This window comes from Dendrobium catenatum, unplaced genomic scaffold, assembly GCF_001605985.2.
Source record: "Dendrobium catenatum unplaced genomic scaffold, ASM160598v2 fragScaff_scaffold_716, whole genome shotgun sequence".
NCBI lineage: Eukaryota > Viridiplantae > Streptophyta > Magnoliopsida > Asparagales > Orchidaceae > Dendrobium > Dendrobium catenatum.
The window spans coordinates 18,330,921-18,349,113 of NW_021319178.1; the positions used below are offsets into that span (position 1 = coordinate 18,330,921).

General features: G+C 37.3%; 1 protein-coding gene across 4 annotated transcripts in view; it reads right to left on the bottom strand.

The window, feature by feature from the left end:
* The window catches only part of LOC110106993 (probable serine/threonine protein kinase IREH1), a 43,804-nt gene that overhangs the window by 14,956 nt on the left and 10,655 nt on the right, over positions 1-18,193 (bottom strand). For 2 of the 4 annotated variants that reach the window (XM_028696145.1, XM_028696144.1), the window contains exons 2-6: positions 14,411-14,469; positions 14,124-14,309; positions 12,560-13,927; positions 8,987-9,159; positions 8,440-8,677 (exon numbers count right to left, since the gene is read on the bottom strand). In XM_028696145.1, the coding sequence (XP_028551978.1) occupies positions 8,440-8,677; positions 8,987-9,159; positions 12,560-13,927; positions 14,124-14,309; positions 14,411-14,469 (2,024 nt within the window). Of the gene's footprint in view, positions 1-8,439; positions 8,678-8,986; positions 9,160-12,559; positions 13,928-14,123; positions 14,333-14,410; positions 14,470-18,193 lie in introns of all 4 variants that reach the window. The other 2 variants (XM_028696146.1, XM_028696147.1) reach the window with 2 other exon arrangements.

Genomic DNA, 18,193 nt, shown 5'->3' on the forward strand with positions numbered 1-18,193 from the left:
GGATAATACTTAGGTTGCCTCCATTGTGACATAGATGTCACAAGTTTTAATCCTGAAAATAACCACTCTACAACAAAAGGATAGGATAGTGTACATTCACCTCTCAAACCATGAACCAATGAGAACCTCATGTAGTGGCACAAGAAAACCCTAGATCGTGAAAAATCACACTCCATATGAATGAACCCCAACCCGTACACACCCCAAAATAGTTTTTTTTTTAAATAATATTTTGAATTACCTTTCATTTTTAGTAAGTTCACTAATTCTTGTGGGCTTTGAAAAATTGTGCCCCAGCCTCCCTGCGCCCTCTTTGTCGATGAGAAGCGTTTTATCGAGTTTATGTTATGGGATAAATTTTTAAAAGAATTTATGAATCTTAGATAAGACACTACCCAGAGATTTCACCCTCATTTTGTGAGGACTTTATAATCCGAGGTCCAACTTCCGACTTCCTATAGACACAAGCCCCTATAGTTAATTACTTCTGCCAATAACAAGAGAATACTTTCGATTAAGGCTAGTCGTTAGATAAGCATTGAATACCCAGTGTATAGCAACAACACCTTTAGGGTTTTAAAATTGGATTTGAGATTTTTTTTAGATTCGAAATTTATCACCGTACACTTAAAGCAGGTGATGGAAAAATGATGAAAGATCACATGGTTATGTCATCCCACGCTATCATGGTACATAGTCTACTTAATCAGAAAAGGTAGTCGACTCAACCTAACCGAAGGATCTTGTCGACAGTCATAGGTAGTAAAGTCTAAGAGTACCTTGTAGACTTGGAATGAATGTTTGTCTAATGAGACAAATTTGAGTCCACCTTAACTAACAAAGGGCTTTATGCCTTATCGATTATACCCTATTAATTCATTACTCAATTATTTAGAGCCATTAGGGAACATACATACTCTGACCGTAACCATAACTTAGTGGCACTATTTGGTGGCAAAACCAGCCGATCAGAGGGCCCCAGTTACCTGTGGTGTCATTTGACCACGCAACCACCGATTAGAGGACATATGCCAAATTCTTACTGCCAAAAGAGGATTTGAGAAGGAATCTTAGCGATATTCTCGACTGGACATGCGCTCTCTGTGAGCTGAAGTAAAATTTTAAATTTATTCACATTGACAAACTGTTGTAGATGATTGATGGATTTTTGCTTTAAGTATGTAGGCAATTAATTTCATCTTTAACTATTAAAAATTGGATGAATATCATTTCTAGAATTTTATTGAAATTTGAGCCCTTAAGTGATTAATTTTGGGAATTGGGGGCATTTAAAAGGTAGGATCATTTCTGATTGAGATTAGCTTTCAACATGCCTATCATTGAGATGACCTTAAATTCACTTTAAGTATTTGTATTTCCATTAGGGTTCATAAGTATTTTGAAAGGCAATGTTTCCTCCTGTTGAGATTTTCTATCAACAGGGCCATCATCGAGATTTATGGGTAATTTTCTAACAACAAACCTTGTCGACTCTGTTTGCTTGCCAATAGAGGATCGAGTTCGATAACTAATTTTTAGGATATTCATATAAGTTGCAGGACCGAGAGTTTATATTTTAATATGTGATTTTTCTTTCTAAAATGCCTTAAAGGTCTAATGTGAACGTATAAAATCAAATATTTTGAGACTCACTGAGCACTAGCTCTGAGAGTTTGTATTTTGGAAGTAAATTTTACTTATAAGAGGCCTTGAAGGACTAATGTGAATATATAAAATCAAATACTTTGGTTAATTCAACAAGTGTCAATTCAAAGAATTTGTGCTTTATTGAGTGAACCTTTCTTATAAGAGGCTTTGAAGGCTTAATGTGAATGTATAAAATCAAATGCTCTGATTGATACTACAGTGTATTTGTTCGTTGATTTATGTCGTGTCAACTCCAATCCATTCAAAGAGGAGGATAGGACTTGAATTTAGGTCCACTTTTGACCCGCGTAGTATTCTCAGACAAGGTTTAGGGGTGTAACGTACTTGTCGGAGCACATGTGAGTATTTTAAAGTTTCAATTTAAATAATGTACACACATTAGTGGGCTTGCATAATACTTTTGCACACTTCTTAGAATTATAGATTTAAAACTCATTATTATTATATATATTTTTTGGTCTGCGCAGCATCAGACATCATGTGTATAGACATGTTATGCTCGGCGGAGCTCACGCGGATGCGTGCTTTTAGTGCATTTGCATAATGCATTTATGGGATGACTGATACATTTTGCATGATAGACATGATATATGTAATTTCCATAATATATTTGCATGGTGACTTAATGCATTTGCGCAACATATAATATATTTGCATATTGATATAATGCAATACTATGATGTATAATGTAATACTATGGCATATAATGCATTTGCACATTGCAATGTGTGTATCATGCAACACAACGGATCTATATGATGTATATGTATGTTCACATACACATTTGAGCATGTAATTGTATATTTGCATGCTTGCATATATTTACACAAGATAATATTGGGTATATGTGGGAGGAATCTTATGTGGCAGCCATTAACACGAATGCACTCTTGTAGGAGTGTAAATAATTTTTCACATTTTTAAGATAATTATTACTCGCATTTAGGTGTATTTATGCTCGGATTTTACTCGTTTATAAATACTTAAGGAATCCAAAGCAGGAGTCTCGAAATGAAATATTGACGTGTTTTAATTATAACCTTGAAGTGACATTTTGAGATTATTTCAATATGAAGCTTCATACATGGCACTTTGATATTGATTTAACATGAAGCTTCCTAAATGGCACTTCGACATTATTTTACATGAAACTTCCTACATGGCATCTTAATATCATTTTAATATGAAGCTTCATTTCTCCTTTGTAGCTAGATTCGTTGTTTAGGTGGGTCCTCACACATGGCTATTTTTTGGGTTATAAATATGGAGTTCCTCCTTAGTTCATTCCACGCATTTCATTTTTGCAAGGAAAGTGTTGCTAGGGGATTTGGGTGTGCACAAGTTAAGGGGTAAAGGGGGAAGTTTTAATTCACATTCGTGCTTGTTAGCAAGCAGCCATACTTTTAACAAGTTCACCATAAGTTTGGTTTTAATTCATTTTTTTTAATTTTTAGTATATGCAACTTAGGATTTCATGCATTTTCATTTTGTTTGTTAATTTAATTTTACATTTAAATTTCCCAAAAATTTAGTCTCCTATTTTGATGTAAATTTCGGCAACACCACAGCAACTTCCTGCGTAGGGGGCTGCATTGGGATGTGCTAGGCCTTCCCACCCGCCAATAAAGATAGTCACTATCAGTGTCGGACGACACTACGGCTGAAGTCTCTAATCCCCTCCAGCCAAGAAAGACAGTCACGGGTCTTCATATAATTGATTATAAAATTGATGCAAGCAAAAATTTGGGGGCTCGATACTCTTCCTAGAAACTAGAAGATACACAAAATCCTAAAAAAGACACCTTTTATAACATAAAAAGACACTTACAACAAAAGACGCTTACAAAAGGACTCACAAACTTTCAAAACATAAACTCCTAAAACTGCATTTCATCCATTGAAAAGAAGGATATAGGTGGGGTGATCACTTGCGGATAGAAGAAAGAGGTTAGAAGACTAGACGAAGTATAGCTCGCAAGCTATATAGAGGAGAGGAAGGTGAAGGACATAGCTCGCAAGCTATTTCAAAGAAACCCGCAAGTTTTATCCAAAAATTATCATCACAACAACTCTCTTTTAAAACAACCACAAACTCTCTATATATAGGCACAAAAGGGGAGCCAAACAGCCACCTAAAACTTCATTTAAAACTAATCAACTACGGGGAAGAGGAAGGCCAAAAGACACCGCAAACAGCCCACAAAAAAAAAACTGCACAAAAAACAGGAAGGAAGGCCACGGGAAAGCCAACCAGCAAGCCACGGGAATGCAGCCAAAGAGGGTCCCGAGGAGCCAAGCCAGGAAACGGGGCAGAGAATTCACGGGAAAGCAGCCAGGGAGAAGAAACGAAAAGACAACCAGCCATAACATTGACTCACAAGGAAGAAACCAAGGAGACATAAGAAGGGGAAGAGATAAAGGCATCCAAGGGAAGGAACCTAAGAGCCATAAGGGAGGGAATGAATCTAATTAATCCTACAATTTATGAGTTTTCAAGTACAATAATTCCTCCAATTAACAAGCTAAATCATCAACTCAAACATTTATGAGCTAGAACCAAGAAGATCTCAAAATTTCAGCTCACAACCAGAGAATCCAAAGTCCAACCTGAGGGCAGCCAAGGCCCAAACCAAGAGGCAGCAAGCGGCCCAAAGCACAAAAAGACTCAATTTGATTTAACCCCCCTGCCTACATCAATTCTCCTCCGATTGAAAATGCTCATCTCTCGATGAGTTGTCTTCATATTTCTTCTGAGGAGGCAAAGAAGTCGCCTCAAGCTCTTGAATTTTCGCGGCATACCTTTCAAGACCTCGTCTCGCTCTTGCTTGAATTGTTCTTGCAGATGCTTCCTTTCTTCAGATAATTTTACGTACTCATATGCAACCACGACTGAAGTTTGTATAGCTCATTCTGCAAGGGATCTGTCAAACTTCCTTCCGTTGGAATCCACCTGTCCATTGGAATAGGGTCTTCAAGATTTTATGGATTGCATTCTTCTACAATGGACTCAATTTTTTGTGATTTTCCATTTTTTTCTAAAAAAAAAAACACGAAACAACCTAGAAAGAAACACACCTAGGCTCTGATACCAAATTGATGCAAGCAAAAATTTGGGAAGAGCCCCCAAATTTTTGCAAGCAAGAGATACTCTTCCTAGAAACTAGAAGATACACAAAATACTAAAAAAGACACCTTTTATATCATAAAAAGGCACTTACAACAAAAGATGCTTACAAGACACTTACAAAATGGCTTACAAACTTTCAAAACATAAACTCCTAAAACTGCATTTCATCAGTTGAGAAGAAGGATATAGGTGGGGTGGTCACTTGTGGATAGAAGAAAGAGATTAAAAGACTAGACGAAGTATAGCTCGCAAGCTATAGAGAGGAGAGGAAGGTGGAGGACATAGCTCCCAAGTTATTCCAAAGAAACCCGCAGGTTTTATCCAAAAATCATCATCACAACAACTCTCTTTTTAAAACAACCACAAACTCTCTATATATAGGCACAAAAGGGAAGCCAAACAACCACCTAAAACTTCAATTAAAACTAATCAACTAAGGGGAAGAGGAAGGCCAAAAGACACCACAAACAGCCCACAAAAAAACTGCACAAAAAATATGAAAGAAGGCCACCCAGCAAGCCACGGGAAAGCAGCCAGAGAGGGACCCGAGGAGCCAAGCCAGGAAACGAGGCAGATAATTCACGGGAAAGCATCCAGGGAGAAGAAACGAAAAGACAATCAACCATAGCATTGACTCACAAGGAAGAAACCAATGAGACACAAGAGGGGAAGAGATAAAGGCAACCAAGGGAAGAAACCTAAGAGCCACAAGGGAGGGAATGAATCTAATTAAATCCTATAGTTTATGAGCTTTCAAGTACAATAATTCCTCCAATTAATGAGCTAAAACATCAGCTCAAACATTTATGAGCTAGAACCAAAAAGATCTCAAAATTTCAGCTCACAACCAGAGAATCCAAAGTCCAACCTGAGAGCAGTCAAGGCCCAAACCATGAGGTAGCAAGCAGCCCAATGCACAAAAAGACCCAATTTGATTTGACCCCCCTGCCTACATCAAAAATAATAGTCTTTCCTCGCCTGCTAAGAAAGACAATCACGAGTACTTAAGATTTTCATGCATAACATATTTCCCCCTACCAAGAAAGGCCATCATACGTATTTTCATGCATAATAGATTCCCCGCCTGCAAATAAAAGTGGTAATGGGTACTTATTTTCATGCATAACAAATTTTCCCTCCTGTCAAGAAAGACGATTACGGGTATTTATTTTCATGCATAGCAAATTTCTCCGCCTGCCAAGAAAGACAGTCATGGGTACTTACTTTCACACGCACATATGAGTGTGAAAATGGATTTTCTGATCGGGTTCAAATCCAACCCGAAATTGACTCGCATGCAACTGATCCAACCCAAACCCGACTTAATTAGATAAACAGGTAAGAAATTCATATCCATACCTGACCCGATTAGAAAGGTTAAGAAATTCATACCTAGACCCGACTCAACTCACTACTCGCGGGTGTAAGAAGGTAAGCATCAAGCACGACTGCACGAGCGCAGGTGCGAGGTTGAGCATGAGTACTAACACGGGCACGACAGCGAGCAAGTGAGGGCGTGACCATGAGCAGGCGAAGGCGAGGTTGCGAGCAGGCGAGGCGACTGTGTGGGAGCGGGTGCAAGGCTAGGAGATTGGGCAGCGAAGGATAGAGCGGGGGCAAGATAGGCGAGCGTGACGTAGGTGCGAGTTAGTTTTGCGGTGCGATGCGGGAGGGGGAAGTGAGTCGAACACAAGTCGATTTCGAGTTATCAAGTTGACTGGAACACGACCCGATTTTTAAAATGAGCTAATAATTAACACCCCTACATGCACAACAATTCAAAAAAATAACACTAGTATTGGGTCAGGATTATATCTCAAATGTGCGGTGATGCCACCTCAGCATCGTTATTAGGTCATCATCGTTCACACATGCTACTGTCACAGAAAACTACACACGCAAAATTTTAATTTATTTAGAGAGGGTTGTATAGTAATTTGGATTACATTTGTATACTTTAAATAGATACGAGGGATTAGGGTTAGGGTTTATCTTGTTATTGGCTCAATTCTATTTTGTTGCTTAGGGTTGCTTGGGCTCTAAAGGCATCTAAAGAATCAGAAGAGATAGATCCTCCTCTTGAATTGAGGATCGATTGTATTTTCCTTCTATTTCATCCATTACTACGTTGTTCTTGCTATTCCTCTTGGATTCTTTTGAAATTTGTGGCGAAAAATAGCTGAAATCAAATCATTGATAGGTTTATATTGAATTCTACGAGTGTTTCCTATCACAATCTCTCTCAAAAACCCCTCATTTTCTAGCCCCATCCTCTTTGTTTTCCTTATACCAAATAGTCCTACAGCATAATACCAAGGGTAGCATTCATCGACACTACAGAAATGCTTAAACTATAGCACAATCACAATACCGTGACACAACTATGGTAATGTAGCATAGCCATTGCTCACAACCTATAACAAAGAAAAAGGTAATAAAATTGTTTTGTTTGTTTTCTACAGATCAAAAACATGTTTGTTGTCTCAACATGAAAACAGTCCAAAAGCAGCAAACTCGATTAATGTTACGGCCATCCGGAAGGAAAAAACACCATGGTTTTCTGTCAAAAGAAAAAGTCAAAAAACAGAGGAAAAGCAATCGAATTTGTGAAGAAAAAGCTCAAGATATCTTTAGTTGATGGACAAATCATTATTGATTTTCTATAAAAATTTCTAAAATCTTTCTAAATCCATTCTATTCTCTTATTATGGACCCCGTCATAACGTTAAGAGGTTGACTACATATCAAATACTCCCATGTTAATCCTAAGATTAAATAAAGAAGTTTACAGTTTTAAAAATGGAAGATCATTTATATTGGAGTAAAATGTTAAAAAAAAATTCATACTTTTCATGAATTGAATGACTTTCTAAAAACATAAAGTCATAAACGAATCAAAAACATTCATCCAGACAATTATCCATAAAATTTAAAAAAACTACAAAGAATTTATTATGAATGTGAAAACAATAGTGGTCTTTCAGCAACCTGTTAAGCTCATTAATTCATCTAGTTAAGATTATAATGCAATAGATATTATCATTATGCTAAATCAGTAATCAGGTTATCAATGCTCATGTATGAGCAACATCAGCACGAATCCTAGGCTCTTTATGGCTGAAGCTTGGCATATGAAAATGTACCAGATTATTCACAGAAAAAATTATCAGAATGTCAATTAATTTTTTAAGCTCCTCACTTAACTTCCAACCTAAAAAACTAATGTCATTGTGAAACCAGTAAAAAAACACTTGAAGTTATCAATTATTATATGACTAATAAGCATAAGAACTGGAAACTGTATTTAGACACAAATTAAACATTAGAGCCCAGTAGAAGATCACATTAATATTACTATTTTATAGATCAAGGATTCAAAACATAGTACTAAAAGATATTTGATCTGGTAGTGATTGCCAAAGCTTATAAAGATCAAATGAAACCCATAAAATTAATTACTCGGGGCATAAGCAATGTAATGAGGCACATATACTTCAAGTTGTAAGAGTAAGAAAGTATATAAAAAAAAAAGCAGCACCTTGAAACAAGAGTTTGCACAAACAAGCAAACCCAGGAATTGTTTTCAAGTACAAAAAAAAAAAAAAACAGAGTTCAAAGAAAGTAGGTTGAAAAAAGGAATATACCTTTATAGCAAAGAGATCACCGGTTGTTCTTTTCTTGGCTAAGAAAACCCGACCAAAAGCACCACGACTAATTGGTTTTATGATCTCAAAGTCATCAATGGATGTGCGGTCCTTACTACTAGGGTGAACAGGGCTTGCACGCAAGCTTCTCACTACATCATCTTCTTCATCCATTATCGCACTTGTTGCATCAGTCTTTTCGAAATCAACGACATCACATAGCTGAAGGTACTTTTCCCTAAGAAAAAACATCCCAAAAGATGAAAAATGAATGTCAAAGCTCAGACAACCGGACAAGTAACTATAAATCCCAAATAACATTTAACTGCAACAATCTCGCATTATAGTATAAATCACCTACAGAGTATGCAAGCTCATGCACCTGTGCATGTGCATACCCACATTTATGAAGAATGAGTATCAGTTTAGGAGCACTCAAGCACGCAAATTAATGAGCCAGCTCTAGGCATGCATGAAAATGAAAGCAGAAACACATGGACAAACATAGATACATACAAAAGAATGGAAAAAAGTTCAGTCAACCCACTGGTGAAGTTTTTCAATGCGTGTTCCAAAAGTCTGTACAGTAAGTGCTTCAAATTTCCTATGACTGACAACCTCTTGCAAATCTTCCATGCACGAAACCAAATATGACAGGGACCCTTCCTCATCAATAGGCGTATTTGCAACACAACGGGCAATGTCGGCAAGCTCAGTTATCTGCATCATTGCAAAAAATGAATTAACAAAAACTCATTCTTGAAGAGAAGATTAACATTTTTTTTAGAGCAAGCAAGAATATGTTTAAGGCATCAAAGTGTTTCCTTCAACTAAAAAATCCTGAAACAAGGATTTATTCATCTCATGAAAAAAGATGACAAACACTTAGTCCAACATTGTGTAAGAGTATTAAAATTTAAGAAGACAGTAAGGTCAGTAAAATAATATTAAACAGTTCCATAATAAATAATGCAACTGATGAGGACATCGTCAGCGATTTCGACACATGTACCATCAGGAGATGCCGGAGATCGACGGCCACGATCATGAGTTGTATTTTAGTCATTTATTGTATTTTAGTCATTTATTGCAGTAGTTTCTTTTATTTTAGGTTTTTTCCGCTTTTGCCCTTATGGGTATTTGGTCGCTATTGTAGCCCAAGGGGCATTTTAGTTTTTTGTTTTCTTTGTCATGTGGAGGCCTATATATATAGCCATTTTCCTATGTAAGATTAGTTTTTGGATGAATGAAAATTTGACATTTCATGTTCTCTTTGTGAGTGCAAATCTCCGCGATCTCTTAGTGAGTTCATAGGAGAAGCTAGATCTCTTTGTGAGTTCTAGGTTTTTCTTGTTCTTCTATTTTCCTTATTCCTCTTGATCTCGTCGTCGTCACGAAGGTTTGGGTGGAAGCAATTGTGGACGATTGGAATTCACTCTTTGAATCCCTAGATTCACTCTCTTAACTCCCAAATCCCTCTTCTCCTCTTCATATGGTCGGCCACCCTTATTGGCCTTCTCTCTTTTCCAAATGACATTAATACATCACTAAATCAGCCCAAATTTCTTCCCATTGCCGCCCATCAATCCCTATTGGAATTAAATTTAAATTCCTCAAATTTATTCCATCCCACCACTACCAAAACTGAAATTACTTCAGATTTTTCAGTTTTATTTTCCTTTGGATCCTTTCTCCACTCAAACTTCTCAAGGGCTCAAGCCAATCCCACCTTCCTCCACCAACCCGCCACCTTCTTCCTCTCTTTTCCCACATCTTTGTGCATCTTCCCGCCCAACAAGGATGCATGGCGGAACCCGAATGGAATTTTGGATTTGTACATGACGATCGAGATCAAGTTGACAACCGCCAATCACCGTTCTTTGACGTGGGCTTCGATTTCGACGACACTATTGAAGATTATATCGACCGTATCCATTACACATTGGTTCATGTGATTGACGAGCAAAGATCAAAGGGACGTTGGATCATCGTTGGACGACCATCATCCTCCACCGCTCTGGCCACCTATCCAAGAACGACGATCTTAGGTTCTTTCTTCCTCGGAATGACCTCGGTTCTAATGTGGAGACTCTTCTTCCGCTAAAGCCTAGACTATTTGAGTGTATGGGCTCCAAAGGTGAAAGTTCTCATTATTAAATAGTGGATTCTTGTTTATTGTCGTAGCATATAATTATTCTTTGCGTTTTCTTGAATTGTTTAGTTAATCGATTTCGTTCTTCTTTGCCTAAGCAAGTTAAAAACCAAGAATTCTAAGGATCAATCATTGTTATAAGTAATAAATTTATTTTGGGATTATTTTGTTTAATCTGCTCTCTTTAATTTCCTTAAAGTAACTCCTGAACCGGATTGTTTCACATCAGTATTACACATGATATTCTTCGCCCATTTTTTCACTTTATGGCCCAGACAGAATCCAAACTGAAATTATCAGTCCAAAGCAAACTGTAAAACCTATGAGAAAACCAAGAAATAATCCATCTTCAATGTTCCGTCTATGTTGGATTTCTCTAGAAGCAACATGCAATGATTCACGGAATCATATGACACAATTATTAGAATAAAAATAAACAATACATGATTGTAAGACTGAATGAAAAGCAAGAAATTCAAAACAGTGAAGAATATTTTAAATTGTAATATTGTATGATAGAAATGTCAATAACATGAAGGTAGTAATAATTATTTATAGAGATTTGAAAGATAAATTATTGAGATGATGATTTGATTTATAATGCACTTCCCGATGACTATTGAGATGATATCCATTAAGTTAGTCATCGAGAAGTGCATTATAAATCAAATTAATGCCTAGGCTTCTAAAATCAAATATAAGAGAAATTTAAATACTAATTTTGACAAAATTGAATAAATTATAAAACTTGCACCAATGAAAAAGAGGAAAATTATTGGGGTGAAAAGATTCATGGCAGACAAAAAATCATGTTTAAGGGGAGACATTCTTAATTTTATAATTGGCAAAAATGGCCTGATAAGCAATTTTAGTGAGCGAAAAGTTTATAATTATATGCCAATATTGTTGTAGGATGAAGTGTGAACTTCTAGGATTAAAGCTAGGCTGTTCAAACGGAGAAGCCCACTGAGAGTATAATGTGATAAAGGAATATTAATCAGACTAATGCCTTATATTATAATGCATTTTATTTTCTTAGTTTTACAATGACTTGAAATATTAAATGAATCGCAATATTGTGCACCACCTCCACTACTTCATATCCATAAGTAATAAACTAGTTGAGGAGGTTGAACATTTATATGAAAGTCATAACTTTATTTCATAAAAAATAGCGATAATAACCAAACATTATGAGATGTAGAGTTGAAGGAAAATTCTATAAAACCAAAATTAGATAAATCTACATTATATGGATCAAATATTGGAAAATAAAATGTCACAAATAGCCAATTTAAGTTTGATGATAACCAGATTATGATGTAAATTTAAGAAGCATGGACTATGAAAATCATTAAATTGTAAGAACACACGAGTGTAGCAACTAATGAAAATGGTTTAAACATGCACAAAGGAAGACGAATGCACCAATAATGTATGCACAGAATTAGTGTGGAAGGCTTAGGAAGGAAATGGCAAATCAAAGAGACTATAGAAAGAAGTTAAGCAGAAGGAATTTTTTCTTAAGAAACCTAACCTCATATAATACTCAATTAGACTCTATGAGCATGAGAATTCATGAAGCCAACCTAAATTACTTGGTATAAGGCTAATGATTATGATTTTGATGACAGGTGTGATGATATCATAGCTTTTGATTTTTAAAAGGACTGGTTCTAGACTTGAAAATTTTATGATCAGTAAAAAGGTGAGAATGAAAATAAAGACATCAAAAGATTGCCATATTTCCAAGCAAAATTATTAAAATAACAGTTGTAATTCCATCATAAGGTAAGAGGATCCAGATGATGGTTGACACATTAAATTCAATATTCATTCAGAAGAAACATAGACAAACACCTTTCTTCATTGTGATTCCCATGTTGCAAGCATGAAGCCAGTTAAAGGCGTATAAATAATAAAATATGCTAAAACGAATAAAAAAACGGGATAAATGGATGTAATGACCTGTGGAAGATCCTCAATTTCAGATATTGCACTCCTAACAGCCAAAAGCATATCTATATGGTTAGTTCTTGGTGTTACCAGTGGTGATCTAGGAGTCATACTACCAGCAGACGAGGAAGCCATAGCTTGATCAGACTTTGGAGCAAAACGAGTCTTACAAGACATGGATGGAAGGCTCTTCAAGTCATCTAAAAAGACAGAATTATCAGTCTCCTGGAAACAGTCAAGCATATCAGCTGAATCTCTCCGTGACCAATCACTGACTTTTGGAGAAAGGACATCAGATTCTTCAGTAGGACTTGAATTAGATACTTTAGTAACATCTGGACTACCAGATGTATTGGGAACTTCCTTCTGTGAATGGGATTCTACCATTTTTTCCAAGGTTTCTGCAATTCTAAGAAGACGTTCATCGACACTTAAACCCTTCTGATCGCATCTATCAGCAACCGCACAGATTGTCGAATGATCCTCGACATATAAAGTCGGAACATACTCCTCACAAATACGACACATTATTGAACCATCTTCAGAAAGAGTTTGTTGATCACTCCAGTAACCCCAGGAAACTTTGTGCTGATGTTTGGATGGAGCAGAAGGGTGCAAGTTTGTCTCTCCAGCACTGCTTACCTCAGCTGATCTAACTGTTACCATGTCTGAATCTGTATTATCTTCCCTGTTTAACATCGGCAAATTCATAACAGAAGAGTCATATTTAACAGGACTGGCTTCTTTCTGATTTTTTACTGAAGGTGAAGGGAGACGCTTCCAAGAAGCAATGCGTTCTCTGCGTGAAGGTGAATCATCTTCCTTCGTGAAGTCAGGCTCAAATTGTGAGAAGAAATTTGAAGGCTTTATCTCCTGGCTTTTCAACTTCAAATTATGTTGATCCTGACTGTAAGACTTCCTTGAAGTAGCAGCCTCATTGTAACCCATCACAACATTAGTACTTCTCCCTCCTCTTCCAGTTGGAAAATTTTTATCAGCTGAATGGAGCTGATGGATGTCCATAACAACCTCATCCACAGCAAAGCCGCTCTCCTTGTGGAACTGAAGTAATCTAGTACATCTTGTGAGGATAAACAGCATCCGAGTGTGAAGTTTCTTCAGTGCCCCCATGGGGAGTGCCTGCCGACGATCATCCAAATCCTGAACTATACCTTCACATTGGAGCCAAAAGTCCCCAGGAGTCGTGACACAGCAGTTCCTGGCAAGCACCAGTAAGTCCTCTAACGTTTCCCTCCAGTCTGGATGGCTCTCTGCACTCTTTTCCAATAATCCAACTAAATCACCACCAAAAATAGCTAGGTCTGAGTTTACCTCTTCCTTTGCCTTCTCAAACTTCACCTGAATATCTTTTAAAACCTCCTGATACAGAACAAAGTTACCAACAAAGGCACCGATAAGTAGTACCAGAATGCTTCAATACTCTCAAATTACGCATGGAACAAAAAGAAACAAACCAGAAATTTTCTCCTTGATATAAAAGAGAGGCCTAGTATCACATAAAAAATTTCATAATGAGCAGTTCTTGTCAGCCCAAATAATTACCATGGAGGATTACCTTCAGGTTATACATGTACCGGGGCTTCAAAAATGGAAAAGGGCGCACACCCTTAGAATTTAACTCATGTGAAAAGCTTTTAATGTCAGCAGGAAGTCTCTTCCTAGGTGCATTTGTAGCCTGCATTATGGCTTGAAAACGAGGAGATTCAGACTCTTTTGGTGTTTCACACGCATCAAATGGCAACTGTATCAAAAACAGAACTCCATCTATCAGCGGTGTCAATCTAATCAATCAAAATGCATATTGCAGACATCCATGGGTTCACAATAAAAATGCTTCATTACCTCTGCTTCAGAAGTACACGCAACAGAGCTAAATCCTTGACGTGACTGATCAATCTTTCCTGGGTAGTATGTGATGGAATCAATAAAAGAAACAAGATGGCTAATATAAACAAGCTATAATGCAGTATACCTAACCATATGTACAAATATGTCCTCTATAGTATATACATCCAAAAATATTGCAATATACGTTGCAGTCTCCAGTTAACTGAATGCATACATGTTCCTCAAACTCATGCACGCATAAGAAGGTTTTTGTATGTGTGAGCAAGCGAATTGCTAGTATGAGATAATTTGCTTAATTATAGATATGGCTTAGCCTCATCATAGACCAAGTTAGCTGGTTTAGTGGCCATGTGATCTCCTTGATATTAGTAGCTATGAAGAGAAACATGACTGCTTAAATAAGACAGAGTTGTTTACATGTGAGAAGTTGCAGGAAGTTAAAGAGGAGAGCTACAGAAGTGTGAAAGAAGGACAGAAAGAGTTTAAGAGAGTTTGCTAAAATGTGAAGCTCATTGTAGCAGGTCGTTCTTATTCAGAGGAACAATGCATATATATATATATATATACATATATATATATTAATGTCAAATTTTAGAGTTGTCTTCTTCTGATAATGAGTAAGAAACGTGCCTATGAATCCATGATTTACTTCATGATTCCACGTCTAGTTGAGGTGATGATAAGGGTATAATTGAACATGCTTAAGCATAAGAATGAACATATGCTATGTGAAAAGCTGGGTAATGTCATAATTAAGATAAAAAATCAAAGAGCATGCTTGTAATGATGTGATGTAATACAAGGTCAACTTGGTATGATTAATATGTTAATTGAGGCAGACCGATGAGTTTCCACACTAACACAAGATGACGGCTTCCCAATTGGCTTGGCAGGAATACCATAAGAACCAAAGGCACTTATTCGTATGGTCAAGGTGATGGCCTCCCACCAAGCTTAGATGTCAACATGTAATCGCCCTTGCGACGGCCTTACAAGTGTAGTGAACTCTTGATTGGCTTTGAATGTGTACCAAAGGTGAAGACCTTTCACCTTGCATGACCACCTGATATGGCGAGCATATCAAATGTGTCGGATGGAATTGATGCAACCAAATTTTAGGAAGCTAAGGTTGTAAGTGCAGAACGTCTCCCTTTTGAAATGAAAACAATTAACCCACTAAATAAGACACAAAACCTTACAATAACAAATAAAAATGACACAACATGAAACACACACAACGACGCCTTACAACTAGTAATAGAAAAGGTTAAAACACCTTACAATGACTCAACACAACTTTTATATTTTTTAGAGATGAAGGATACATGTGGAGTGGAAATCGTGCATAGAGAAGAAGGGATTAGAAGACCGAGACGAATTTTAAAGAGGGGAAAGGGAAAGAAGCTAGCTCGCAAGCTAGTGAAAACCCGCAGGTTTACATTCTAAATGTTTTCTCACACAAAAAACTCTCCTAAAACAACCACAAACAACCCTATAAATAGGAAATATAAATAGAAAAGAAGCAGCCCAAAGGACACCCAAAGAGCCGCCCAAACAACCAACCAAAAAAGGCAGAGAAAAAAGGTAGCATTTAAGGCTCCCAGAAACCGAACCACCACAACCAGGAACTGGGGGAAACAGGAACCGAGGGACCCAAGCAGAGGAACCGAACAGCCAAGCAGACAAGAACCAAACAGCCCAACAGGTAGGGAACCGAACAACCCAGCAAACAGGGAACCGAACAGCCCAGCAGGCAGGGAACCGAACAGCCAACCCAAGCAACCAAGAACCGGCCAGCTCCCAAATAGACCAAACCCGCATGAACCAAACCCAAATCATCCCATAAGTAATTGCCCGAATATGCAAGCCTTGCTTGCATCAAATCTCCCCCAGTTGAAAAATCTCATCTCCTGATGAGTCAGACTTTAGAACTTCCATAACGTGTCGAAGGCGCCACATCCAAATCTTGCATTAAGGCTGCATATTTTCTTTGAATCATTTATCTTTCTTGCTTAAACTAGGCTTGAAGAAGTTTCTTTCTCTTCTCGAATTTTTCTGTACACAAGTACATTTGATGTTGAATTTTATACAACTCGTTTTGGTTAGGATTGGTAGAACTTCTTTGCAGCAGGATCCATTTGTTTGTTGGAATTGAGACTTCAAAATAACTTGGTTGATTTTCACCAATTTCATATTCGACTTCTTCTTGCTTTGGATCCTCCGTTTGTTGAAGAGGGTCCATACTTTTTTTCTTTTTTTTTTTAAAATAGGAAGGAAGACACAAAAACCTAAGCTCCGACACCAAAATGATGCACTCACCCTTACTATTAACATTATTCAAGTCAACTAGCACCACCGGGTCGGGATAGAGAGTGAAAATGATTTGTTGAAGGCTTTTGGGATCTACAAGCCAACCAATCTTAATAGAGATCTCTGAGCACATGCATTAATGATTATAATCATTGGATCAATCCTCTTATGACCTTTTGATTGCAATCTGTGTGCCTCTTCCTATTTTAAGATACTAGCCTCTTGAGGATTTTTTTCTTGTAGTTGAAAATAGATTTAATTTATTTTATTATAAGTCATCTGGAGAAATCTATATATACTTTCAAACTTCGCAAAGAATTAAGCAATAAAATCCATAGTTTTTTTCTACTTTTCTATTTTTCTACATTATATCAAAGCAAAGTTATGGTTTCTGTCCTTCAATCTTTGTTCTTTTTTTCGGTCTCCCTTCTTATTAAAAGTCTTCATTATCTTCATAACAACTAATTTCTTTGACTTCCACGGAGTCGACCATCATGAATGTGATAAGCCAAGGGGGGGCCACCTGACTGGCCCAGACCAACCCAACCTTGGTAGAACCAGCCCTTTGGCTAGGCCAAACCAAGGGAAACAAAGGGGGAGATTTGAACCCCCCTTGTGAGGCCCGGGAGAGCTATTATTCATTATGTATGGAGGAGGAATTAAGGAGTTGTTTAGGAAAATTTCCTTATTGTATATATGTTGTTTAGGAATGTTTCTTAATTATGTTTATGCTATTTAGGGAGGTTCCAATTGTGTTTATTGTGTGTGAGGGCTATTTAAGGGGGAGTTTTGTTTAGAGTTAAGAGGATATATGTGCTGAGTTAATTTTCTAATATTTGGTGTGAGTTTTCTAGCAATGGCTAGGGTTTGTGGGAGAGCTGATCAACCTCTCGAATAGTAGATGATTAGATCAATCGTATCTTTTGTTAGTGTTAAAGAAGTAATAAAAAATCAACCCCAATATTTGTATTCCTGTATTTTTCTTCAATCTATTTTACTATTTTTACTTTCAAGACACATCAAATTAGTATGAGAATGAGGTATTGGAGAGATGGCAGCAAAGAAAGTGGATGCCTTAGAAGGTAAAGTGAAGTAAATGTGGGATTGAGGAGAAGTTTTCAGCCATGGATAATCAGATGGAGAGTTGATTTGGAGGATTGGAGATGATGAGAAAGCTCATGGAGGTACAATCCAAAACTCCACTAGTGGATTCGATTACTAACCCTAACAAATATTTAATCGGGATTTCCTTGGCCGAATCTAAGGGAAAGAAGACCGGACGAGAGGAGTTCGATGAGGAGAGTTTCTTAGGGTTTCCGGATGGGGAGGACAGCAAGGAGGAAATTTTGTGGTGGAGGTGGTATAGTGGCCAACCACTATGGTATGCATTTTAGCCAAAGGAATGGGCGACTTAAGATTGGGAAGAAGAGAGGGGGGGGGGGGTTCAAGCTAAGCCATAGGGATTGA